The sequence below is a fragment of the Colletes latitarsis genome, chromosome 10 (assembly GCF_051014445.1).
Source record: "Colletes latitarsis isolate SP2378_abdomen chromosome 10, iyColLati1, whole genome shotgun sequence".
Classification (NCBI taxonomy): domain Eukaryota; kingdom Metazoa; phylum Arthropoda; class Insecta; order Hymenoptera; family Colletidae; genus Colletes; species Colletes latitarsis.
Window position 1 is genome coordinate 25,840,993 of NC_135143.1, and position 25,749 is coordinate 25,866,741.

The window sequence follows — 25,749 nt, forward strand, 5'->3', positions numbered from 1 at the left end:
TGTTGCTTGTATTATTTAATTACATTTTTCTATAATAAACTATTGTAATATTAGCAAACGCGAGAGTGATGTTTTATTGTTTATTAAATGACAGACCATTCTAACTACAATTTAAGATTACAGTGTCTAATTATTGTTTTCGTTATACGTTACGTGTTAGATGTTGGTAAAAAATATAAGCTAGTTTGGTCCTCGGTTACTATGCTGACCGAAGGCCATGCAGATTTTACATTACAAATGGCAAGGGTAGATTTTTCCCTTTTATTTCTTTTTTTTTCATAGTTAAAAAGCACAGTATTGCCCTTCGATTTTATGAATAATTGAAAGCTTCGGAGCATCAATTTGAAATATTCTTGTCACCAAATACAACTTGAAAACTTTAAAATACGATTAATATCGAAAAATCGACAGACATATCATCAATTTAGGCCGAGAAATAAATCATAGTAGGATTATGAAAATTTTTTAAACAAAAACGAAATTGTTTTTGAAACGCAAGCTGTTGCTTGCGATTCATTAGGAAGCTCTCTAGATTACTAGCTCTAGATTCATGTACATGTAACAAATTTGCTATCATGAGAGTGGTTCTTTTAGGCAAGGAAGACTACGCACACGTAGAACGATCACACGAAGAGTTAATTCTCGGGGTAATAGAACTACTCTAAGGTATTTATTGTAAAGATTGAACAAGCCAAAATTTTGCTATAAAATCTTAAATATATTCTTTAATTATTATCTGTGTATTGAATATTAGATTTTTAAAAAGGTATGTTGTAATTGCTAATATTTTGGTGGAGTTCTAAATTAAAAATTACAAAAAACAAAAGATTTATATAATAAATTTTAATTCAATTCTCTAACTGAAAGAATTAACTCTCCGTAAGATCAAACACAAATTATCGCGATTTTTTTTTTCTTTTAAATCACGCGAATTTTGTTCCTTCCACGAAGGATTCTTCATACAAGACCAACTTATGTATATCCTTAATCTCTACATACTTTCATTATCGTCGACGAGAATTATTTATTCAAATCTCGTTGTTAACCCTTTGTTTCGTGCACTCAAACGTACATTAAAAAATATTTCAATTAATAATTGTCTATGTCTGTACGATACATCGAAACTAAGAATACCTACTGAACATTTGTATAAAAGTACAATGTGAAACATTTACAGAAAAACTCTTCAATGATGTAACTAATGAATTAGCTTAATAATGATTTATATAATAGAAGGATGATCGAAACAAGGGGTTAACATAATGTGAAGTGGCAAATGTAAACAGGTCACTTGCAATCACCTCTCATTTACAGAATTAATCCAAATTGGATGCAGTTTCACCAACCCAGTTACACGGGCCAGTTTAAAGCTCATAGTCGCATGCTTAAGATTGTGCGAGTTATAATAATCGAATACAGTGAATGTCTGTAAGAGTTCTTGATAATTATTTCGTAAAGTAGATCTGCAATGATAGTCAGCCATGTGAGGTCTACTTTCACAAATTACAAGACTATCTCAAATTTAATCTCGTAATTGTCCGCTTTTTACACTAATGCAACAATGTTACATTAATTCTTCCTATTGTATGTATTATGGTGGGTTAATTATAAGTGTTATTGTATTTGGTAAAGGTTTACCAAAGGTGCCTATACGGAGCTTATTCACAAATTTCAATGGTTTCTATATTATATTGAAGGGGACATATTCTTGAATATATTGGAATGTATTCTATCTAATATACAGGGTGTTCGGCCACCCCTAAGAAAAATTTTAATGGAGGATTCTAGAAGTCAAAATGAGACGAAAATCAAGAATACCAATTTGTTGATGGAAGCTTCGTTAAAAAGTTATTAACAATTAAATTCAAAAATTTCAAATCGTTCTGGAAAAATTATTTTCGGTTGCGGGGGTCAATTATAATCATTTTTTATGAATAGACATACCCCCGAAATCCTACCCACTTTCTAGAAAAAAATTCGAGAAGGTGTGAAATTTTTCAATGGAAAAAAAAAATTTGGAATCGTTTTGGAAAAATTATTTTCGGTTGCAGGGATCAATTACAATCATTTTTGATGAATAGACATACCCCCTAAATCTTGCGCATTTTCGAGAAAAAAATTCAGTACGGGCGGAACTTTAAACGTTAACAACTTTTTAACGAAGCCTCGATCAAAAAATTGGTATCCTTGATTTTTGCCTTATTTTGACCTCTAGAATCTCTGATTAAAATTTTTCCCAGGGGTGGTAGAACACCCTGCATACGAAAACCATCGAAATTGACAAAGAACCCCTTTTGTAAACAGTTATCTGGTATCTTTATAGTTAACCGTTCATATCTATGAATGTGTTCATTTTTTCCTGATAGCTTCCTTATGTATATTAACTTTCTAAAAACGACATTCAATATTAAATTTGAAAGATGTCTTGCACGTGTAAATGGCAGCAATATGTAAATTTTATTAACCAAGGAACAATATATTCTTGATTAGAGGATTTCATTAACTTCTCAAACAAAAAGGAATTAATTGAAAATTTTACTATTTAGCTATAAATTAATGTTAAAATATTTGTAGATCACGCTTTAATAAACACAATACAGAGGATGACTATTTGCGCAGTTATCTCCTTATTCGATCTAAAATAAGATCCAATTATCCGTTTTCGCACTATATAGTACAAAATGATTTGCTATGTACAAAAGGACAATTTAAATTAGAACAAGAGCCGATATGACGAAACATTTTAGCTACGTATCAGGGATCAAAAAGGTTCTGAAAATAACCGTTTGAAATTGTTGTATAAAGATTCTAACTAAAACCTTTTAAGAACCGACATAATGTTACAACAGTTATGAACGAAGATGATTCAACAATGGATGCTGGAACCTTTTTTGTTTATAGCTGTGACACTATCATTTCGGTTCTTGTAACTATTTCGTAACCGGAATCAATATCATAACTGTTTTCAATCCCCCTATATAACAGTCTTACTATACTTTCAGAGAGTGCCGTGTAAGTGTGATTAAAAAAAAGAAAAAGATAGTTCTTTTCATTCGTAACATTATGTTCATCGATGCCGATACGAACATCGTATTCACGTTAAATGCAGCATCAACATCATTGACAAAAAATTTATCGAAGTTTAAAGCTACTTCACCTTTTCAATTCGATAATCCGCAAAAACTTACAAATCGAAACATACATAAACAATTCGAATGCTTGCAACGAAAAGATTTACAGTAATGCACGGTCAATTTTCATAAAAATTGAGTATCAACTGTGAAAGTTACGCGAGCAGGATAGTGTATTTTTCGTAGAACTGAACTTGAATAATACAGGTGAAAGAGATTGGAGGAGAGAGGAAGGGATGAATTGCAAAAAGTTAACCGTGCAGTACTGTACTAACTTTGTATTCAAACGACAATTTAAATTCTCTCCCATGATTCAAATTACAATCCCAATGATATGCCATACCGTAGCTCCCTGAATCAAACCTGGACTCACTGAAAAAGGTTCATCGATAACAGAAGAATAAAATACAGAGTCGTTGACAGCGTAAAGATCCCGACGACACCGGAGCCTAGGTTGTCCTGCACAACATTGTCGTGACACCTGGCGATTAAGTCGAAGTCCACGAGATTCATATGCTTTCCGTTGTACTCGATAGGCGAGATGCAATAGTTTTCCTTCTGAAACTCGCTTACAGTACCGTTCACGAAGTCGCTCTCGAGCACGTTATGAGCCTGACAATCACAGGGGAAATGATTGTCAATGGCGCTGATGGAAGTAACTTCAAGTTTGATATCCCTGGCGTGGCGGGGTGCTTCCAGCACGTGATTACCGTGGAATCTTAACAACTCTATGTTATTCTCGTGCCTCAGAAACAGTCTCTCGATAAGATCGATTTTGTTGTTTAATATATTCAGCCGATTTACGTGGTTAAGACCGCTGAAGACGTTCTTTTCGATGACGCCCAGATCGCTTTCCTGAATATTCAGAGAGTGCACGTAAGACAGGCCACGGAAGGTGTAAGACTGAAGCGATGAGAGGTCCATGTAAGTCAATTTTAGAAGGCCAACGTCCTGCAGGCCGTTGAACGCGTCCGGTTCGATGGATCTGATGCCCGATGGAAAGATTAGGCGGACAACGTTCGTTAAGCCGGAGAACGCGTGGCTTTGTATTCTGAGCAATGGATTGTTGCTCAATAGAATCGCACGTATATTAGACGTCCCGACGAATGAATATCCCTCGATGTAACGAATCTTGTTGTTTGCCAGCAATAACACCGATACGTTCTGCAGCGCGGCGAACGAAAATTTTTCGATGAATGGCAAAGGCGTATGCCGAATCGAGAGCTCGTGTAATCTGCTTAGACCACGGAATGCGAACGGACGTATCGTTGTAATGTTGTTACCATCCATCGTCAGTTTTCGCAGGACTCTCAAGCCAGCGAACGCGTCGCCTTTTATTACCGGAAAGTTGTTTTTTGTTAGCGAGAGTTCCTCCACCGTCTGAGGCAGCTGCTGCGTAGGAATGTCTTTCAACCCACCTGTATTGCAGAGAACCTGGAAAAGTTGACGCGTCTTCTATTTAGCATGCGATACAGCGAATCATAATAATTACTGTCAGATACAGTTGACCGCACAAGCGTTCGTCCATTTACCACACTCGGTATACGAATAGGAAAAAGAAAGGAAACATATATGTAAAAATTAAATAAAAAATACAGAAATTAATCTTAGGTTGTTAAACTTGCCTTTTCTTTTTTTTCTCTATACGCACGACGAGTACGATAAGTGAACGAACACTTATAAAAACGGTACCATATTGCTGAATTATTTTCTAATTTCATTTATGCAGTCTTAGGACCGATCCCTATAAATGTAAGTGTTCGTATATTTTCATATATAAGTGTACGTTTAATTACGTTCGAATTATAACATATCAAACACACGAACGATGAAGGATTATTTATATCCCAACAACCTAATAAGTCCTGTTGCAAATAGATCAATTTCACCTGTGTTTGAATATTATATAACTTGGTTTCTTAAATTATTAATTTTATATGACTCGAAATTTCCCTGTTACGTGAATTGTGCGTGATTCCTAAATGTCCAACTGATTTCGTATGATCTTGACATCCATCTGACTGTGAGATTTAGGTGTGTGCTTCTGTGCGGTGTAACCGTTTATCCAGGGTTTGCTTTCTGATCCTCGGAGATCGCACTGTAATATGCAGACACGGAATACTATAGTATGTGATTGGTTGGTGTTGTATTGGAACCCTCAATCTAAGCTTAATTAATGGTGCATTAACTCCTCAATTTAGGACCCGTTAAGCGATGATCAAATCCTGATTGAATTGTGGCTGCCGGTCTACGATAATACTATTCAACGACCCTAGAGATCATGATGCAAACTATTTCTTGCTTCATAATAATACCATGGTTTTCTTCCTCGTCTATAGTTATTTGCAAACAGTCACCTGCTTTGGGGAAAGGCAAATGCATTCTGCAGGACAATCCCAACTTTTCGTAGTAGTAGTTTCCTGTTGCAACGTAAGTCTCGAGCTCAGCGTCGCTGTCCACAGCAGGTAATAAATGCAGATCTACGATAAGGAAAGAAACGACAACAAAATTAATGGCTTAGATTAATTGCGTTCTATAATTAATACTTTGCCAACCGTATACTTTTCGTAAAGTATACGCGGAAACAATGTGTTAACGTTTGCAAGTGGAACAGACAAATCTTATGAAAAATGTGTCTGACGTACGCATGTTTGCCGATCGACCGTGTATTTTTAAATTATACAACTTTCTCGTTATCCAGGCTTCCAGTTCTTTACAGAAAATTAAAATTACCAATAATTACTTTTAAGTATAATAATCCGTTCAGAGATCGTTCCAATTAACCGAATTCCGTTTAACTTTCGATTGCCGTGCCCTACTTTCCGCAAGCGAATTAATTACTGTCCAGATTTATTGATTAAACGATTATAGAGGAATGCTCGTCTGAAACCAATTTGCCAAATACCTATTTCTTGGCGATTCTGAACTTTGTCCTTATTCCGAGGATCGATATGGCGGACCAATTCTCTCTTGCTTCCCAATTAATTCCTTTACAATTCAATTCTCGAATGTAACTCGAGGTTAGTATATCGTCGATCATTCGTTCCTAAACACTGATAACTCTTTACTTATCTATTTGCTTTTATTTAAATATTTTAAAAATCCCTGGTATCTGTTTACTAGTCAAGCAGAATACAGCATTTCATTATACAACCACAGTTTTAAATCTTTACGACCCTATATCGAATCGAACGCGGCATTATATTTCGTTCCAGCTCGATATAGAATTTTCTAACTCCTGTTACATCTATCTTCTTGCAATATTGTGATGCAAATATTTCATAATCATTTAGTCAGTATTTATAAGTAATTAAAACAAGATTAGGTCGATTCGCGTTTATATGACATAGTCAATCGAAGTTGATCTTCATCCGATCAGCAATAACAATAACCGTGAAGTGCAAGGGAAAAGAAACGAAATATTACAAACGCGAGACATGCGGAAGATAGCGTGAGTTGTACGTCGGAGAGTGTGTCGCGCGATTATTGTTTCTCTTATATCAAATATATTACTGTGAATTAGCTACTCATCGCTACAATAAGAAAAGACACACGAGCCATAGGGTATAAGTGGAAATAATCGAATTGCGCATGAACCTGCTGAAACGAAATATTAAAAATGTCTCGTATCACAATGGATTAATGCGACGACGTTCGGGCGCTTGATTACGAACTACCCGATCATTCGTTCCAATTACAGTACACGTTTTGTGGTTTCAGCCACGAAGGATTATATTCTCCCGTTTCCCGTTAACACTATCCTAACTATGCAATCATCGGAGGTTACTCAACCCATTTAGTTCTCTGAACTCGAGGCCTCGTGCAGTTCCTAAGTCCGATCAATCTATCGTTTCGCGTAAACGCGACGAGTCTCGTAAGAGAAAGTAACCATTTTAAGCATCACATCGCGAACTATCGGTTCGATTATTTCTTGAAGTTCGCAATGGGAAGCTCGGATCTTCTGGCGGTCTGACGTTCCGTCGACAAACCGGAGACGGAGGATCGGGAAGCCTGGATCGGGCGCGAGGACACCTGGAAAAATAGTAAACGACAGAAGCGGTTCTCGGCATGCAAAATAATCCCCGCGTACGCGATCACGGTTAAAGGGCACGATATCAACGGCGAGGATACACGCGAATACAATCTGATTTGTACCTGCGCTCTGCAATACATCAATCCTGGAGTTTTTAGGGCGCATGCCTCGGCATCCAGGAAAACGTTGCGAGCGGCTGCCGACGTTCCAGCGTGTCCTGAAAAGTGACAGCGAGGCTCCAGGAAATAGCGTGTTCGAAATTGTACGTACGACGATGCACTAAATCCGTTTACGACCGTCGCGCGGAACCGCGAACGGCTGCTTACCGAAAACAGACGGTACGAGGCACTAGGCGTCCAATTTGGATATTCCTCGACTTCCGGAAGAACGATACGGGTCGGGAGAAATTTCGCTATCCGTGGCCGTATTCACCGGCTGGGCTCGGGGCTTTATTTCTCCTTAGCCAACCAACCCCTCTTCCACCCGCCCCTCTTCCTCCCACCCCTCTTCCTCCCTCATCCCACGTAGCGATCTGCGCAAGCCCATAATTATTCTCTCGGTGCGCGTAGCCTGGAATGAAACTTATTAGAGGGACAGAACTACAGTCCGAGACGAAATGATAGGACACTTTATGTATAGGGTTTTGCAATAAGACCGATGGAACCTGTAACTGAAATAAAATAAAAACTATTAATCCGGTGCTCGTTGTATTATATTTGTAGACATCTAATGACATATTGGATTTTTCGGAAAGTAGTTTCGTTTTCTTACCAACAGAGACGTTAATTGTATTTTTAATCAGCCAACTTTATTCTAAACCGTATTTTCATTATATATTTTCGCAGCTGACACTTTAAGGCTTGTTTGTAAAACATTTTGTTCGTCTCTGAGCAATTGTATTCCTTTGGTGTACCGTCAAATATGGAAAATCTGCCTTTTGAATCTCACATTTTGCCTTTTTATTATCGAGAAGGTAAGAATGCTGTTTAAGCAGGAATAAAATTATGTAACGCGTATGGAGAAGATATTTTAACAGAATGCCAGTGCCAAAACTCGTTTGCAAAATTTCGTTCCTGCAATTTTGATATCGAAGGTGGCCCACGTTCTAGATGGTCAGTTAAAGCCGACAAAAGCGAAATGAAGGTATTGGTTGAAGCAAACCGACGAATAACGATACGAAAAATTGTTAAAAGGTTAAATTTATCGAATTCAACCGTTTGTGATCACATGAAACGACTTGGTTTCGTTTCAAAGCTCGACATTTGGGTTCCACCATGATAATGCCAAATCTCACGCAAGTTTAGTAACTCGTCAGAAGCTATTGCAGTTTGGATGGGATGTGCTACCACACCCACCATACTCTCTAGATCCGGCACCATCGGATTATTACTTGTTCCGGTCTTTAAAAAATTTCTTAAACGATAAAACATTTACTTAAAGCGACGATGTCAAAAATCACTTGCAGTCAGTTTTTTATAAAGGTCAGAAATTTTATGAGCATGGAATCATACTATTACCAGGAAGATGGCAAGAGATGTTGGACCAAAACGACCAGTACGCAATTCAATAAAATATTTATGTATTATGAGAAAATTGTTCCTTTTCACGAAGGAGAAAAACGAAATTACTTTCCGAACAACCCAATACATAAAGTACAATATCGTTTAAATGACCACCACGAGAGATTTATCATGGGCCCGCAAGAAAAAGTTTAATCGAAAGGGCCGTCGAATTGCAAGATTTTGGTGGCTAATTGACAGCTACTGTGATATGTGTTGCAATAACGTATAGCTGCGAGAAATAATATATGACATATGGCAGCTATGACGATTATTGGAAAACCCTACATTACGGTTCTCAAAAATCCACCTTTTCGAATATATGACCAGGCGCGGTTTCGATCGTTGGTCATACATTCGGGCATCACTATACACTATACGATCATGTAAAGCATACGGTAAAAGGTACGAAAATAATTTCGTCCGGATGATCGAATAAATGCGATTATAAAATCATCCAATTAAATTGTTACTCCACTCGACCGATAATCGTAGTTTTATTATATTCTCACGGCTCAACGTTAGCATGACGTTATAATGTAAAATTAGTTCCGTGCCTCTTTTTGCTGTGTATCCACGATTACCCATTCTCGTGACCTAATTGAAATTCTTCCCTGCGGCGATATCGGTGCACTGACTCTGACATCGCGACGATCAAACGAAAAGAATCGCTTAAACACAAACAAAAAGTCCCGAGACTTCAGCGAACAAACGCCCACTATAGTTTGACGAAGACTTAAAGCGATACGATCAAATTAAGTTCGCTGGGCTTCGAACAAAAATACCTATAGTCGGAGCCGCCTCGGGTTCTTCACCCTGTTTTCAACTGAAAAAGTCTGTAAAGCTTGCAATTGAACGTATCATAATATAGCGTGCGTCATAAATACTTCATCTAATCATATAATATTTCCTGTATAATGCCATTGTATGTACATCAAAATAAAACAATGAGCACCAGATTATCTTTTGTAGTTTTCATTTTATTTAAATTCAAAGTTCTATTGCTCTTATTAGAAAATCCTATATCTGCTAATATATCGACTTACTAAAATACTACTGCCTTCTAGTTCTAGTTTCTCCACGTTTTCTTTATTCGCAAAGAAAACTTTTCTTTATCTACTTTCTGCGTCATCTCACTGGCAGATTTGGAATAGTTCGAAAGGGGTGTTAATTTAGATCTTGTTTCGCTGGTTCATCAAAACTTTTACGATACTAACTTTTAATTGTATGCATGCTCTTTTTATGCTCGAAGACTGTATTAAAGTAGTGGTGGGGGCATAGGAAACCTTTCATCCAATATCAATTTAGGCGTATTTCCGGCTGCCCAAAAGAGTTAAAGTATCAAGAAGAGAGAGTGTCAGGCCGCTTTCGTGTAAAATTTAATCCTTTGCGATCTGAGGCATTTTTTATATTTTGTCCCTCAACAGGTTCTTGCACAATTTATCTATTTCCACTTACAGTGGCAGGCATATACTTACGAAGGGTTTTTTTGACTCTCAGACTCTCTTTTTGATAATATTGTATAAGAAGGGTGTAAGTAAACTTCTCAATGGCGTACATATATATGTAAAACAATGTAAATTAATTTTTAAAGAGCCTAAACTTTAAACCGAATAAGTTAAATCCGGACTTCCGGTGTCGGCCATTTCAAAAAGCTATTTTCTTTGCAATTTTTTGACAATTTATCTTCAGTACCATTAATGGTCGTACAACTCCAAACGAGTACGGATCGACCACCTCCTTTAACTATTGGTTTAATACATTTTGTATTAAATACTCAACTGTACGATTGAATTTACTTTCAACTTATACGTTATTTCTAATTGTATTTGGTTCCAAGAAAATGAATCGAATAATTTTGACCAGCTTTTTGGGGCAAATACTCCACACTGTACAACGGTTTGTTGTAAAATCTATTTGGAGATCATCTAATACGTACAAAAGAATAGGGAGTAACGCATAAATTCTCGCACAGTTTCTCAGGATAATATATTTCATAACAAACTTGTACAGTTCTAGTAACATATGTCCACATAGTGGAAATGGAAAGCAATACCCGTATTTTATGGTGGTAGAAACTTACAATTAATCAAAAGTGCGATTTCGTGTACGCGTGTTTGTGTACATGTGCATGTACGCGTGTATGTGCAATTTTTCAACGTAGCAAAAAATCAGTCTTAAGAAATAATACGACGCTAAATTTACATACAAGTAAAAGGCAACTCTCTTTCTTCTCCCTCCTTGCTCGTGATTATTTACAACTCTAATTCAGTAATTAATATACCTAAAATTCTACGTTTTCGTAAGGCATCGAAGATTGCGTCTACGCGGTAGTTAAAATCGTCGTTAGATTATGCCATACGTATTCAAACATTTGAATCTTCTCGATACCAGAGACATGGTCTCGATACCAGACCATGTTTCATTTTTTATGTATACTTGCCATATAATATTGCTACGCTTCTTATTTCTTTTTAGAATAATTTTCAGAAAATTTTACCAGAAATATTGCGTGAAAAATATGCAGGACATCTCCGACCGCGAATTCCGAAATGCTGATATGTTTTTAAACGTCTTCTTGAAATGCATAATAGACAATTTTCATCTTTGCCTTTCGGGAAAATCTGCTTTGAACACATTATTTTCATCCGCTATTACAACAACAACAGGCACTATTCAAACAATGTTCTACAATGTTCTAAGAATTCGTTCTGTTTAAATTGAACTAGTCTTTGCTCAGGCACATGTAACATCAACTATTTCTGTATTTGCTCAGATTTGTAACTTACACTACTCTTGCATCTCTTCCATTTGACTACTGTTACATATTATATTCCTATATTTGAACTTTACTATTTCTTTGTTTATTGCTATATGGCGGCGACGCCCATCAGACGTCGTAAATCAGTCATTTTTCGATATAAATATCATTCTATTTCACAATCGCATTGCGATTAATGTACAGGTACAATATTACACATTCTATTACGAAACTAACGTAGCTCAAATTTCACCTGAATCTCGTCTCTTTCACGCAACAGCAGGAAAACCTAGAACGGTTAAAAAAAATTCAAAGATCTAAAAAAAAGACAAAGGTCCAGGTGAAATCTTGAAAATCGATGTTCCGTTTTATTTATCGTTATTTTAAATTCATTTAAAACGGCTATGAAATATTCTCTGTGTATGCTGAGGTAAATAAGTTTCAAGGCAGCTTTGGTTTTGTACTTATCGAAGAGCATTCTGCTATCAATACAATGAAATTTGTTTGGAACTAGAGCGAGAACAATTTTTTTAAAATAACGTTTCAACTTTCCATTTCGTTGCAAACAAATTTCACTGTACCAAAATCTCGTGGTTGAGAGTGTGGTACGAATTCAATCGTACTCTAATAGCATTCCTTACTATTACTGTTTAAACTGACAACTATTTGTACTTTCGATAAAATCTGAGATCCATAATGAACGTGACATTAAAGTAAAAGACATCTATGGCGTAAAAATCTCATTTTCTCCTATCAACGATTCTTTATAAAAAGAATTACTGTTTATGTATCCGCGTCGTGAGGATCCTTACGTATATAAACCTGAGATCTATGCAACTTTACGCCGAACGTATCGAATAATGTCTTTCGATTACGATTAGAAGAAACAACGCGAAACTCAAATACAACGATTTACAGAGAAGCCTGAAATTGTACGACATTGATTGGTACTGCGTGTCTGTAAATCGTTGCATCCAGCCGTTGAACGGCGATTTCAACATAATTAAGAAAACTGCAACTTTCGTACCCTACAATTATATCATAATTAAAAATTTATATCTGTTCATAATATAATATACTTTTTATAACTTATATAATATATATATATATATATGTGTGTGTATGTATATATATATATATATACTCTTATATATATATATATACTCTTCTCTCGTGTATACATATATCAGCGTTTGTAAAATTAAATTAAAAAAAAATACGGTTCCGTCGAGCTGGTAACGCAGGTTCGCTTCATCGATCAGTCTTAATGTTAATGAACGATCTTGTTCGTTGTACAATGAGGTAGTTCGTTCTATGCTATTGTATGTATATGCATAATATTGAGCAATATTGCAGCTGTATCCCAGAGCCATGATCAGTAACGATAATGTAATCTTATAATTACCAACAAATTAACAGCAATATCTCAGTCGTTAACGAAATTATTCAAAGTGTACAAAACTCTATCTCTTTTTCTTTGTTTATATGAGATTATATAACTCTCGTATATAACCACGTCCTACTGACAGCATTTAATGCTAAAGATAGGAATTATCTTTCTTAAAAGAAAAAAAAAAGAAAATTGCTAAAATAATATACAACTTTTTTTCCCTTTTACACGACCTGATCTATAATCGATCGAGGCTCTAAATAGTACTCGTACTATGTCGAATTGCAAAAGAAAATGAAAACATCGAATCACAACTATAAGTAATTAAAAAAAATTATACATGCATACTCACTGGTCCAAAAGTTTTAAAGCTTAATGCGATTCAATTTATTTTTCCATGCTCATCGCCAAGCGTGTAAACCAGGGGATGACGATGACGAACTTCAGGTTTCATACTAATTAGGTGCTCAACGAGCGAGCTTTTGTCCCAACTTTGCAGAGTAGGCATAGCGAGGACAGTTCTACGTTTGTACGGAACAGAAAAGTAAAATAAGTTCGTCAACCCTGGTCTAAACACAGAGAAAGAAAGAAATATATAACATTAATTGTGTCGAATATTCGATGCAGAATGTTTACACCCAATTAAGTATGACTGTTACTAGAGATAATTTCAAACGAGGATTACCAAATACTTCTTTCTTATGGTATTAACCTGTTCTTAAAATTTCTTAATAGTACAACAGTTTTAACGTATCTCAAGAAGAAAGCTGGATTTAACCGTCATTAGCATTAGGCTTTAACAACTTTGGAACGTAAGCTTTGATTATATTTCAGTCTCTTAAATCCACAACGCATTAATCAGTCTTGTGTAAAGTAGTGCAAGAGGAATTCCAAAGAATCTTTGCCTCGGTGTTCGTACGAGCTTCTCACAACAATATAGATTATCATTGACATTTTATATAGGCAACTGTTACAGCGGTAACGTACTGTTAATCCCTGAGTCTTATCAAATGTTGTCTTACTTAATTGGCTACGATTCGGTTGCATCTTTCTCCATTTTGTAACATCTTGATTCTCTCTGAGGCACAAACGCGTGATTGTCTTTACACACGGTATCCCGTGAAGAGTGAAACCTCATCGACAAAGTAAAGAATTATCTAAATTAAGCGTCACGTCAAGCTCGTGAAAAAAAAAAGTAAGTAAGTCATTTGAAGGATATTGTGTTCCATAATTAATGTAATAAAATGGACTTTATATTAAAGTAAAGAAACTAGAACTACTGAAATAGTTTGTGTTTTATGACAATTTAAAGATGTGACGCTCAATTTGAATAACCCTACAAAAATATTCTTCAATAGAGCAACAATTATCGATGTTAATAGCTTCACAAGACACCACAGACCTCTGCGTATAATTTCTTCCAAATCCGTACTCTTAAATTACCTAAAACCTTACATTCGTGCTCTTGTAACCGAGATATAGTACGTCTAGTTGCTGCCGGGTCGCCGAAAGACTTCCCAACGATAACGAGAGATTATAAAAAAATTGTGTTAGTTGTGGCTGCAGGAATCGGAGCCAACACCCTCCTCGTCCTTGATCACCAATGTTGGCGGAACTATCACACGAACGTCCGACTTACGACTTACAGAGAGATCTTCCACCTGATCCTCGTTGTTCTGTTGTTTGACGGAGTGGACTGGACTGGGACTGGGACTACATCGAGTCATATCTAACATTTCTCTATCTATTGGACAGTCCCTGGCTTTGTATGTGTCGAGGATCGAGGCAGGACTCTCCATTACCGCGTTACTGTTCTCGTTTTCATTTTCAGAGAAAGCACCGCCGTAGATGCCACCGTTCGCATTCCCGCCAATTCCGTAAGGAAAACAAGCACCGCCGCTGCCATTCGAGCCGCGTTTAAACGGCCGCGATGTCGTGATACCCAATTTCTTCACTTTGTCGTAAAGGGTTCGAGATGGTACTCTATACTTACGTGCCGCCTGCAGAGCGCTCATTCCTGCCCTTACCGCCTCGATCGCGGACATTATATCGTTCCGCGTATACTGCTTGTACCGTTTCCACTCCGGCTTTTGTGCCGGTACGTAGTTCACGATCCCTAAAATGAGAAAAAATGTTAGCGCTCGTTAACTCTTTACCTAAGGTTGGTGTATTTTTTCCTCAAAAAAAAATTCCCTTCTTTCGGACAGGGTTCCCCCGTTTATTGCTTTACCAGCTTCCATAAAAAGAACGGGACAAAAAAGGTCCGACCAGGCCTTTAACTTGCACGACAACCCCCCATAAAAAAATCCTTAACCTTAATTCCGAGAAATTATCCTTTAGCCTATTTTTTTTACTTACGATATAAGAATTTTAACTTAAACCGACATTGTTCAATTTTTAGATTTTTCATAATAGTGTCATTGACGGTTTTAAATAATTATTTTTACGTTATTTCTATGAAACGAAAGCTGTACCGAAGTGTAGAAAGAACTAACGGGATACCCGGGTTCTATAACCCGTCGACGTTGTATGCATTTCTGTACCTGACTTTACTTCTCCGGTGTAAGATTGCGGCGAGGGTTGCTTATCATCCTCGTCCATCATGGAGACATCAGTATAGGGACTGTGAGCCGTTTCTCCGTGAACTACGTCCGTACTGCTGCGTCTCTCGTTTTCATTCGACGAGCCGTTGCTGGTGTTCCGAAAGTGGCTGTCGTGGCTGTCTGGATGCAACAGGGGGATACCTTGAGAGCTATCCGCGTGACCTTGACCCAGCACCGTCCTAAGAATCGGTGTGTCCCTGTTCATCAGCATGTTTGAAAGTTTCTTACGTTTCAGGGGGGAGGTTTCAAAGCCATTGTTGTAGGAACCGGTCAGAATGGAAGAATGTTGCGGATGGGACGTTGCTTGGTGACTGGAACCGGAGTGGGAAATAGGAAGCCCGGATAGCGGCCACATGGGTAACGGCAAACGATTCGGGCCCTGGTCCACCGGTGATCGACCGTACACGTTGTACGAGGTACCGGTGGAATGTGGTGGTGATGTGTGGCCGCTGCTGTGAGCCACGCTGCTCGTCGTACTCGTACTGATTGCTGGTGGCGGTGACATCGAGGTCTCTGCTTCCTCGCGACGACCCTGCGAACCATTCTCTTCAACCAGACCCTTCACCTTCAACACCTCAGCGACCTTCAATAGGCCAGTCAGCTGTTCTTGCGCTACGTTTACTTCACCCCGGTACATGTACTCGAGAATTGCCTTGATTTCGGAATACTTCACGTCCTTCAGGACGACTATAGGATGTTTGCATGGCAGATTGATGAACAATGTCTGAAAGTAGGAAGAACACGCTGCCAGGACCATCTTGTGACACTTCACGGAGACACCGCCGTCCACTGCCAGGGTTACGTCTGTGAACGCCTCGTTCTGCAGCAGCTCGTCGAACACTGTCAGCAGGTTCGAACGATGGTTGTTCCAGCGCAGGCAATACTGCTGCGACGTACTCGCCATTTCGGCCGATCTTATCGGTTGAGTCGAGTCTGGAAGATGTTATTCTACAATTAGCAATGGGATTTCGAAACGCTTCGAATGTTGCAACGCGCAATAAGATTCGAAAGAACGCGAAACGATACTAAAGAGTTTTCACACAACATATTATGATTTGTTTGCTTTGCACACCCCTAATATTTATACATTATCCATTAATGTATCTACCGTACAATAATATAAATATAATGTAAATAGATACAGGTTCGACGTTATATCAGAAGCGAAATTTAGGCGCGTTAACCGAATCCCGAAATGTAAAGTCGTTAGTCAGAGAATGGAATGGAGGAGGGGGGATAATTATCTTCGTTACGGCGTGAGTCACTCACGTGGAACTACCCCCAGTTTCGTTTAACCGTTCATATAATTCCGAGAAAATGCGTAAAAAACCGCCAGAAGTGTGCATGTACAGAACACATGCCATGCCTGCACGCATACGCGGAAATTATGGTTCGAGCGATTAAATCGATTTCTCCAAACATGGAAATGAAATGCGTAAATAAACAGGAGTTAACGATCTCTGCGACCAAATATATCTCGATCAAATATTTAAAGAAAAATAAAAATTTAATATAAAATATTTTTTACAATTATGAATCAATAGTACTGAAATTTTGTATATGTATTTGGCCATGTTTTCAAATAACACAGCTAAACTTGTATACTATTATCTTTATTATTATTATTATTATTATTATTATATAATTCTTTATTTTAAAAATTAACGACCCTAATTGGGAATACCCCCTTATGAGTGATAATCGTTATCGATCGAGTAGAAACCGTTCGTTGCGTGAAGTTGCAAATTTTTCTACAGGCGTGCCCGAACTTACATACTAATTAGTTTCGGAGTAACTGACATAAGTCAAGGTAAACATAAGACACACAATAGGGAACCTATCTTTCAGTAAATGTGACTAGAATTAATTCTAAAATCAAGTTATTTGAAAAATAATCTATTTCAAAATAACACCATTAATTCATTAAGTATTTCATATGGAAAATGAATCAATGTGTTTCCAGTTGAATGATTTATTTACTATTTTATGTTTTAACGAAAATAACTTGTTTTTTATTAGAGTTTTATTATAAACTAAAATGATTTTTTCTGCGATAAATAATATTGTAGACTGTCAATATCACTGATGATATATAATGTATAGTTATTTTTGCCAATAAGCAGTACTTCAATTTACTATTAATTGCCCAAATAAAGAACCTAAGATCTATTGGAGTACATTATTTATAAAATACCAATTAACATTATATCAAGCGACTGTTTTGAAATTACTATTTGAAATAAATTTGGTCCAAGTCTACTCCGAACGGGTTGTAGAACTGCACGGGTAACAGTGAAATTATATTTACGACGCAGTATGTATTGCGAAAACTTACTTCGCTGAGACGGGCTCCGTTTCTTAAAACGATGGCGCCGTGGGACGGCGACGTTCAAATGGCCGCCGAGAAGTTCGCTAGGAGACGCACGAGCTTTGCGTGCATGTGCACTCGCATTCGGCACTCGATGTTCGAAACCGACCAGAGAAACACAATCTATCCGGGTCTAGAGAATGTGCATGGCGTGCAGTGGCGCGTACGCGCGCAATATTGACAATTTTGGCGTCGTCGTCGGACGACAACGATCTCGAGTGCACGCCCGCAGTACGACGAATTCGAAGCGCGAACAGAAATCCTCTCCCACGGCCTACTCGGCGACCACTGACGAGCCGTGCGTAGAAGACGCACTCTGCCCGAGCTGGTCATGGCTCGACTCGCATAGGGGTAGTCGCAAACGTGTGTTGGTGTGGTGTTCTATCTCTGTCTCTCTTTCTCCGCTTCTATCCGCGTGATGTTCTCTCCGCGCGCATGGGTACGCGCGTTCACGCAGTTGCAGTGGCGTAACCAGAGTCGGGCAAACAAGGATGTTAAAAAATGACCAATTTTGGCATCGTCTGGAAAATGAAACATTGATATAAGAGCTTTAAGAGTGCTTCAAAGGAATGAAATGTGTCACAAACGTCTGCCATATAATTATTCAGAAAATAAATAGGGGGATGAACATCCAACAACGTGTTCACCACTTTGCATACCGTGGTGAACACGTGTACTCGTTGTACATTCCATAACTTAATACTATTCCATTCAAAAATAGTTAAATGATATAAAATAGACAAATTTGTCTAATTTTAAACTAATGCCAAATTGTGGGAAATCAAAATGAAGAGATATTACTGTAATTTTACATGAAATAATAATTACAACTTTTTTCTGTCGTAGTAGCGAGGTTTAATGTTTCCTATATGATTATTTGAATTGTGATCCTCTGGTAAGAAAGCGTTTGTTTAGTATAACTTAGAAACAGGAAATCTATAGCAAAAAATGATAATTTATCAAAATAAATAACGCTATGGGTTGCAACTTCTCGTTTCCTAATTGTATGTAGCATTACAGAAGCAAATGATATCAATTAAAGAGTACGGTAATCGCCATTACGCAACAGTTATACGAGCCAATAACGATCCTTGGTCTTAATGCAAAGTTTCGTAACCGTTATGCATTATGCCACTAGAGACTTATTTTATGAGAAATTTGTGAATAAAATTTGCCCAACTCAAGGTTTGGCAGTGAACGTGTTAAAAAAGGTAAAAAAAAAAACGCGAAACTCGGGGTTACGCCACTGAATAGCAACGCACAAGAAGCTTGCACAGCCATCAGCGTCCCTGGTTGCACGATCGGCCAATCACGCTGCGTCTAGGCCAATATCCTGCGGGATACGACGCACACACGTGCAGACCGGTGCATGCGTGCACACGTATGCGTACGTGATGACGCTTGCTATCGTATGCGTACACCCACACCGTCTTTTGCCGTGTATCGGCAATAGCGATGGGCACTCGACCCTTTCTCGCTTGGAAGTTTTAAAATAATTTGCTCGAAAACGTTTCATGACATTTACACCAATTGTACCTCGTTTTTTTTATTATAAGCAAAATGTTTCAACGGGAATGATTGAAAAAAGAAATAGAATAATACTTAGACGTACTCGAACAGTATATTGTTTAAGTTGACCAATTTGTCAGATAGAAAACTAAAGATTGAATCAATTTTGGATGCCAGAAACATTAGACTTTCTCGAGTGTACTGAAAGCAGCAAATATATACAACAATGCTACCACCAGGGTAGTCACTGATGACTGACGCTTTAAAAGAGTATTCTTAATAATTTTGATAAATATTCATTGCATTTTCATCGTAATTGCTACTGAGCACCTACTTACGTATTAATTTTATAGCATTGAAGAAATCAATGTTCAAAATGTAAATTTCCAAGATACTGTTTGAAACAGCATTTGACTTTCTTGTACGTTCGGGCCGACTTGAAGCGTCTCGAGACCACCGCTAATACGTCTACGAGCGTCGAGGACGAAAAACTTACGTGTCTGTATGCGTTCACGAAAATTGCCACCACGCCCTGCCTTCGATGCGACCGCTGATTGCGCCTGCGTCCTCTTATAAAATCTTCCAAATTTTCCCAGGGTCCCAAAGTCCTTCACAACCACGCAAATCAAATATGTAACTTGTGGCGCTCGGTTTCCTCCCTCTGTAAAGAAATTGTAGAATTAAATAAATATTTAACCGGTTGCGTTTCTTAATATATTTTTCATACACAACGTGTAATATAAATGAAAAAATTTTTCTAACTCTGATAGACCGTAAAAATCAAAGACGTCCCTTATTTTTAAGCTTTATAAAATAAAGTATTTGGATAATGAACGCTTGTAGAAAATTGACTAAAACTGGCTAAAACTAACACTTGTCATATTCAAATAAAATTATATACCAGTAGTTAAATCGAATTATTCATGACTACTTAAATAACGTTCTTACGAGAAAGTAATGATCATTACTGTTTCGTTTAAAATGACGCGACAGATTAAAAACGTTGAGGAAACATTGCAAAAACACTGATAAACGAATCGAGCAGAGAGATGGGATATGACAAAGAAATCTAGAATAAAATTAAGATAAGTGAAACGTGCTCAAGGAAGGAATTAAAAATTTCAGCAATATGAATAATCGACCCTTAAGTCATTGAAGGGCAGTTTGCGGAAAATGTACTTATACATATCCGGTTTACTTAACTTGAAAATCTGAATAAGTTTATAATGACCATAACTTGGCTGAAATCGTAAACGTAATTAAGAGGTATTTAAGGCATTATATTTAAGATATAATTGCAAACAAATAGGTATTTGAAATGAAATGTAAAGGTTCTACCGTTTCTAAATCTATGTGGACACTCATCTGGATTTAGTTCGCGTTTTTGGAGAGCCACTGTGACGTCTGGCGGTAGTTTCCTGCTTTTCCATGCCGCTCGCGCACACGTGGACGACGCTTCCTGTTTATCAGAGGCTCGCGAAGTGGCGCGTTTAGAGACTGGGCCGAAAATATGCGTTCGGATTCCCTTATTCGCCTTATCTCGACGAGTTCGTACGGCGAAAAAAGAAACACGATAAACGGGAATGATAGCGGGTCCACTCGAAGAGAAAATTTTTGTCCACGGTGGCGTGCGTTCCTCTGCACACTCGCGAGCGCACTTGGCACGCAAAGGCGATTACGATGTGTGCGTGAGTGCCGCGCGGCCCTAGGCGAAGAAAAAGACGAAGGAAAAGGGGGAATGCGAAGCTGCTAAGGTGAATCCTTGTACCGTTGCGCCATCGAAAGAAATTCCATATCCAACGCCGCTAGCCGAATGCATCGATCTCGACCCGGCCTCTCTCCCTCTCCTTCCAACACGGGGACTATCGGAGCCACGCTAATTTACGAAATCCAAGCTTGATGCCTTGTTATTATTTCCAAGCCTGGCTAACGTGAAACAGCGAGCGTAGAAACCTGAAATTAGACTCCGAATTATTATCGCTGTCACGTAGAATATTGTTGTGCAACGCACTTGGAGGTTCCAATTTTTTTTTTTTTTTTTCTTTTAGGAGGAAGAAAGCGGAATTTGCCATAACCGACATATAACATTCTACGGTTAAAATACGACGTTGAATTGCAGTCGGTGTAAAAAGTATTCGTGCGGCGATCAATTTTAAATAAAACATTGTACATTATATCAAATGCTTCGGTTTAACATATATATTTTTCATTTGTTGAATAATCTAAATGTAAACGTTCTACTACTTTCGTGTATTAATGAAATGCAACGTCACGACGTAGTTACAGAAGGTTCAGTGGCATGGACAGGGCTGCACAAATTAGTGCGCTTTTGAAGGTGCGGGTCCGCTTAATGGAACATCCACCCTGTGCTCCGGATTTAGCAGCAAGCTGCTCCCTCTTGTCTTGAAACAGCCGGATACTCGATAAAAAAACCGTAGGACGAGCGAAAAGCTTCCAGGGATCAACTGGATTTATTCGGGGAAAAACGATAAAAAACAAGTCGATGAAAAAAAAAACGGAGAAATAACTTTTTAAAAGAACCGAGAAGGCGTCTAAAGAATATATTAGTGATAAGTATAGCAACGTTGCACATTATCTATCGTGAGCAAAGCGATGATAGAGGGATACCAACTGTTTACTTATCGGGTCTACAGATAGCACGGAAGTCTTGATTCCGTATTCTCGCGTATTTTGTTGAAATTACGACGCTCTCTGGAGTCTATGAACCTTCGCTTCAAATAATTTGATACGAAAAATGCAATACATACTGTCTAAAAGTCCTAGAATTAAACGTACGAAAAATAGTATAAAAAATAGCATTGCAAATTTTCCACGAATAACAATATCTAATTATTAGCGCTATCCGAGTACTTGAAATTCAAAATAAAATTTACATCGCAAGTAAAACATAGAAAACTTACATTTACGTGGTTTCCTATGGAGAACTTTTTCCAAGGGTCTAAGCTGTTTTCGACTAAAAAGGTGGATGCAAACGGTTTTTGAATCCCTTGCAAGAACCTGTTTTTCTCCATATGCGTTTCTCTATCGTCCCCGTAGTTCGAGGACGATAGCCCCATGGAGGTTCTGACTTCCCACATCCAATGAAAAACAGTCCCGAAATTAAGCTTCAAACGACCCAAGCGGAAAGAAAAATTTGCTCATTTTAAATGACTCCGTTTTTCCTTCTTTAAATAAATGGGGAAAAAAATGAAGCTATTAATAAGGAACATGTTGTTTTTTCATTTATGAAAGGAAAAAATTACGCGTCGAGACGATTGCCGCAGGTGAATAGGGCGTTGCACTCGGTAAGCTGCAATGAATGGCTCAGATACCGAGAGGCAGATCTTAAACGGTTGCTCGAAGTGCATTCGGTTACACAGAATAATTGCACTTGACGCTCAAGGGTTCCCACCGGACCGAGAATACTTTTGCCATTGTACGACCAACAATGTATCAGCAGGTAGCTGTGATCATCGATCCGGGGTCCCTTCGGTCAATGGCCTTGCAATGTACCACCAAACGTCGAGACCTTTTCATATAAGTCGAATACAAGGTATTAATAAAAATCGAGGGCTCTTTTCTAGCTCCTTCGCATTATACAGTGGACGAGATTTCTATTTGAACACTACTACTTTAGATAAAAATTGCAAAAATTTTAATAATAGTATTAAAGATTAAAGAAGTGCTGAAATACCGTACAAATTTTCTATTTGGTTCAGATTGAGGGAACGCGAGGGTTATTTTGTAAATGGCAAATTTTTTGTTTAAATCACTTGTATGCTTAGCAATAAACTTGTGGGACACAATGGCATGCATACAAGACAATCTTCGCGTAAAGAAGTGACGATCCAAACGTAAAATTGCAAAATTAATAGCTTAGAATACCTGAAAATAATTTTGTAGTTGCATTTCGGAAATAAAAGGAAGATGTTCCAATTGCAACGGGATACTAAAAATGCGTCGGGAGTGTTACTCGAGGGTCCAAAGGGAGTCTGAGAATCAGCGGCAACGTTTCCTAGGTTGCAATAAAAAAATAAGTAAGGTGTATTCTACGTATAGGGCCAAGGTTTATCTGTGTGGGCGAGTGTCAGTGGGTCGACACCCGCAAACCGGTCCTGATCACGTGGAATGTGAGCCCGTAGTGCGATGTTGCCACGTATATGCATGATTTCCCAAAAGTGCATCCACCAGACCTACTACGCACTAGCAGACACGCGTGCACACGTGTACACAAGCTGTGGCCGTGTGTATATGAGCGCCACTCAGGCGCTCTCCCCGCCTTTTGTACGATTTCGGGAAAACTATGACTCCCAGTTTCATCATTCAGGCACTGAAATAATATTCAAATGTTATTTTCTAGCAACTTGCGGCCATACGCAACGCATGGCCTTCATTTCACTTCGCCAACTGTATATGTTTATATCCTAGTGTACCATATTTTGATCTACGAGTCTCAATTAGTTCAAAAATTTGCCTTAAGCCGTTCATTTCAAATCGATAGATACGTCTTCGGAAACAATTGTAAGCTGGTTGATTTAAATTTATAAGCTTTCATTGTATAGAATTTTCGTGAAAATCTCCAGCGACAGATAATAGTCTTTGCGTGAAATGTGCGGTCATCTAAGTATTAAACTATGCATACAATGCGAAACAAAGTTTCAGTTGGTACAAATAAAACTTTAACAATCCCCTATGTATATTGCCAATGATTATGCAACGTATTTAAACGGCTTTCCAGTAGCGTAGAGGCAGAAATATCTACCGATTTTCGAGCCCGTCTAGAATGTAGCGCATAATTTACGCATCCATGCGCACGCCATTCTCGCTCGTTGGACAACCCTACTTTCCAAGGTCATCCTTCCTCTATTCTCCCGCGCCCTTTTTTATGCCTGCCCGAATGGAATAGAAGAGTTTTTATAGCGGCATGTCCTTGGAACCCGACAATGCCAGCGTGTTTCCTGCGAGGCACCTGTTGTATTGCTGCTCCTTTCGTGCCACGCCTAATGTGCACATCCAATGCGATCGAAGCATTTTTTCTTCTATTTTTTTAATCATCTTCTCTTTCTCCTTAAATACATCTCCTGCAAGCAATAACCAAAAATAGTCTCTGGACCGAGTAACGGAGAAGAGGGTCCTTTATAATGCGGACGGAACTGTGCGAAAGTATGGAGGGTATGGGTGATAAGAATAGTACATAGTGACAAGAGAAAAGGGGGGGGGGGGAGGAAGTTTTGTTTAAACGGTGAAACGTTAACTTGCGATAAATTGGAAAGCATTTCATACGGTTCACAGAGTTCAAAGTTACGCATTGTTTTAACATAATGTTTTGGAAGAGCGTTTAACAAGTATTTCGAGTCAGAAAAATTCGACCAAAATTTTGATGATTTAAACAATTCCAAATTAAGACATCGAACAATGATTTTCGACGCAAAATAATTTACAACCACGGCAATGTTTAAAATTAATTTGCTAAATTGTTGTACAGTGAACTGTTTGTACGTTTAGCAAGCAAATTTAGTAGAAACGCGTGTCATTTTTACCCAAGGGATCCGCTACGCGTGTACGTAACACTAGATATGTGTGACGAAAATGCAGAAAATGTGGGGAAAATCTTGTCAAGTGAATGGGCTGTAAGAATTTTACGAAACTCACAACTAGCGCATTTGTGAAGTCCTACGCCAATGTACAGTTTTCTTAACGTCGCATTTCTCCCGATTTGTGATCATGGTTTCTCCTCCAGCGAAAAAAAACGCCCAGTCTCGTCGAGCGATTACAGGAATGTGATGTAATCCGCGCTGGAAGGTCAAAGAAATGCTTGGGCCGCTGTGTTTTGTACACCCAAGAAAGTCGTTGAACCACATTGCCGCCGGAGCATCGACCACGGAGTCGACGGCCGGTAAGTAAAAGCCTGCGAATAAAGAGAAACCTGTTTCTCCTTTGATCGCAAGTTCCACGCCCTTTCTCTAGGTTCCTCGTTCCTTAGGGACTCCTTATGTGTGTTACAGGGTCAATCCTCGGTAAAATGTTGCGGGACAGAAGCGACGCGTGTTATAAGGGCCCCTATCCGCCACCTGAAGGGATCACGTGTGAATCGTGAGAAACGCCAAACCATTTTTCTTCTTCGAACAGACATTACTGTAACGTTTAATTTAGAACTCTAATTTGAAACAACATGCTACTATGTTACCGGAAGTAATAATTATAATATTAAGTATATAATGGTTGTGGTCTTGACAGTAAGAGTACTGTTGTAACGGTAATGTAACCATTGCAGTAGTAAATACTCGTTAACATCTGACCCACACTTTCCGTAAACTGCATGCAATAACACGGCTTAATTTCTATAACCTTAATAATAATTCATATTATTAGTAATATTTATTAGATTAGATTAA

At 38.2% G+C, this 25,749-nt stretch overlaps 2 protein-coding genes and 1 long non-coding RNA gene across 4 annotated transcripts; all 3 read right to left on the reverse strand.

The window, feature by feature from the left end:
• Positions 1–188: 188 nt before the first annotated feature.
• LOC143346372 (uncharacterized) lies at positions 189–7,618 on the reverse strand. Of its 2 annotated transcripts, XR_013080404.1 has the most exons (5): positions 7,491–7,618; positions 7,287–7,381; positions 5,489–5,611; positions 2,253–4,565; positions 189–1,733 (listed from the first exon to the last, which is right to left on the reverse strand). XR_013080404.1 is itself a non-coding variant. In XM_076774418.1 (4 exons), exons 2-4 carry the CDS (start codon positions 7,302–7,304, stop codon positions 3,501–3,503), a joined length of 1,206 nt encoding a protein of 401 aa, XP_076630533.1. In that variant the 5' UTR covers positions 7,305–7,381; positions 7,491–7,618; the 3' UTR covers positions 189–3,500. The 2 variants fall into 2 exon arrangements, 1 of the variants encoding a protein (XP_076630533.1); XM_076774418.1 differs by having other exon boundaries at positions 189–4,565.
• A 3,111-nt stretch (positions 7,619–10,729) lies between these two features.
• LOC143346540 (uncharacterized) lies at positions 10,730–23,230 on the reverse strand. Its single transcript, XM_076774704.1, has 6 exons — positions 22,276–23,230; positions 20,693–21,307; positions 19,851–20,015; positions 17,813–18,366; positions 15,418–16,410; positions 10,730–14,990 (listed from the first exon to the last, which is right to left on the reverse strand). Exons 5-6 carry the CDS (start codon positions 16,379–16,381, stop codon positions 14,425–14,427), a joined length of 1,530 nt encoding a protein of 509 aa, XP_076630819.1. The 5' UTR covers positions 16,382–16,410; positions 17,813–18,366; positions 19,851–20,015; positions 20,693–21,307; positions 22,276–23,230; the 3' UTR covers positions 10,730–14,424.
• A 6-nt stretch (positions 23,231–23,236) lies between these two features.
• Positions 23,237–25,365, reverse strand: LOC143346541 (uncharacterized). The gene is made up of 3 exons (XR_013080435.1): positions 25,007–25,365; positions 24,117–24,435; positions 23,237–23,684 (listed from the first exon to the last, which is right to left on the reverse strand). It is a non-coding gene; the product is annotated as an uncharacterized LOC143346541 (long non-coding RNA).
• Between the last annotated feature and the right edge of the window lie 384 nt (positions 25,366–25,749).

Coding starts and splice junctions, on each gene's coding strand:
- LOC143346540 (XM_076774704.1), bottom strand. CDS start 16,381: ATGGCGAGTACGTCGCAGCAGTATTGCCTGCGCTGGAACAACCATCGT. Junction 14,991..15,417: donor CACCGGAGAAGTAAAGTCAG/GTACAGAAATGC, acceptor TTCTCATTTTAG/GGATCGTGAACTACGTACCG.
- LOC143346372 (XM_076774418.1), bottom strand. Junction 4,566..5,488: donor TTTGCCTTTCCCCAAAGCAG/GTGACTGTTTGC, acceptor CAACTTTTCCAG/GTTCTCTGCAATACAGGTGG.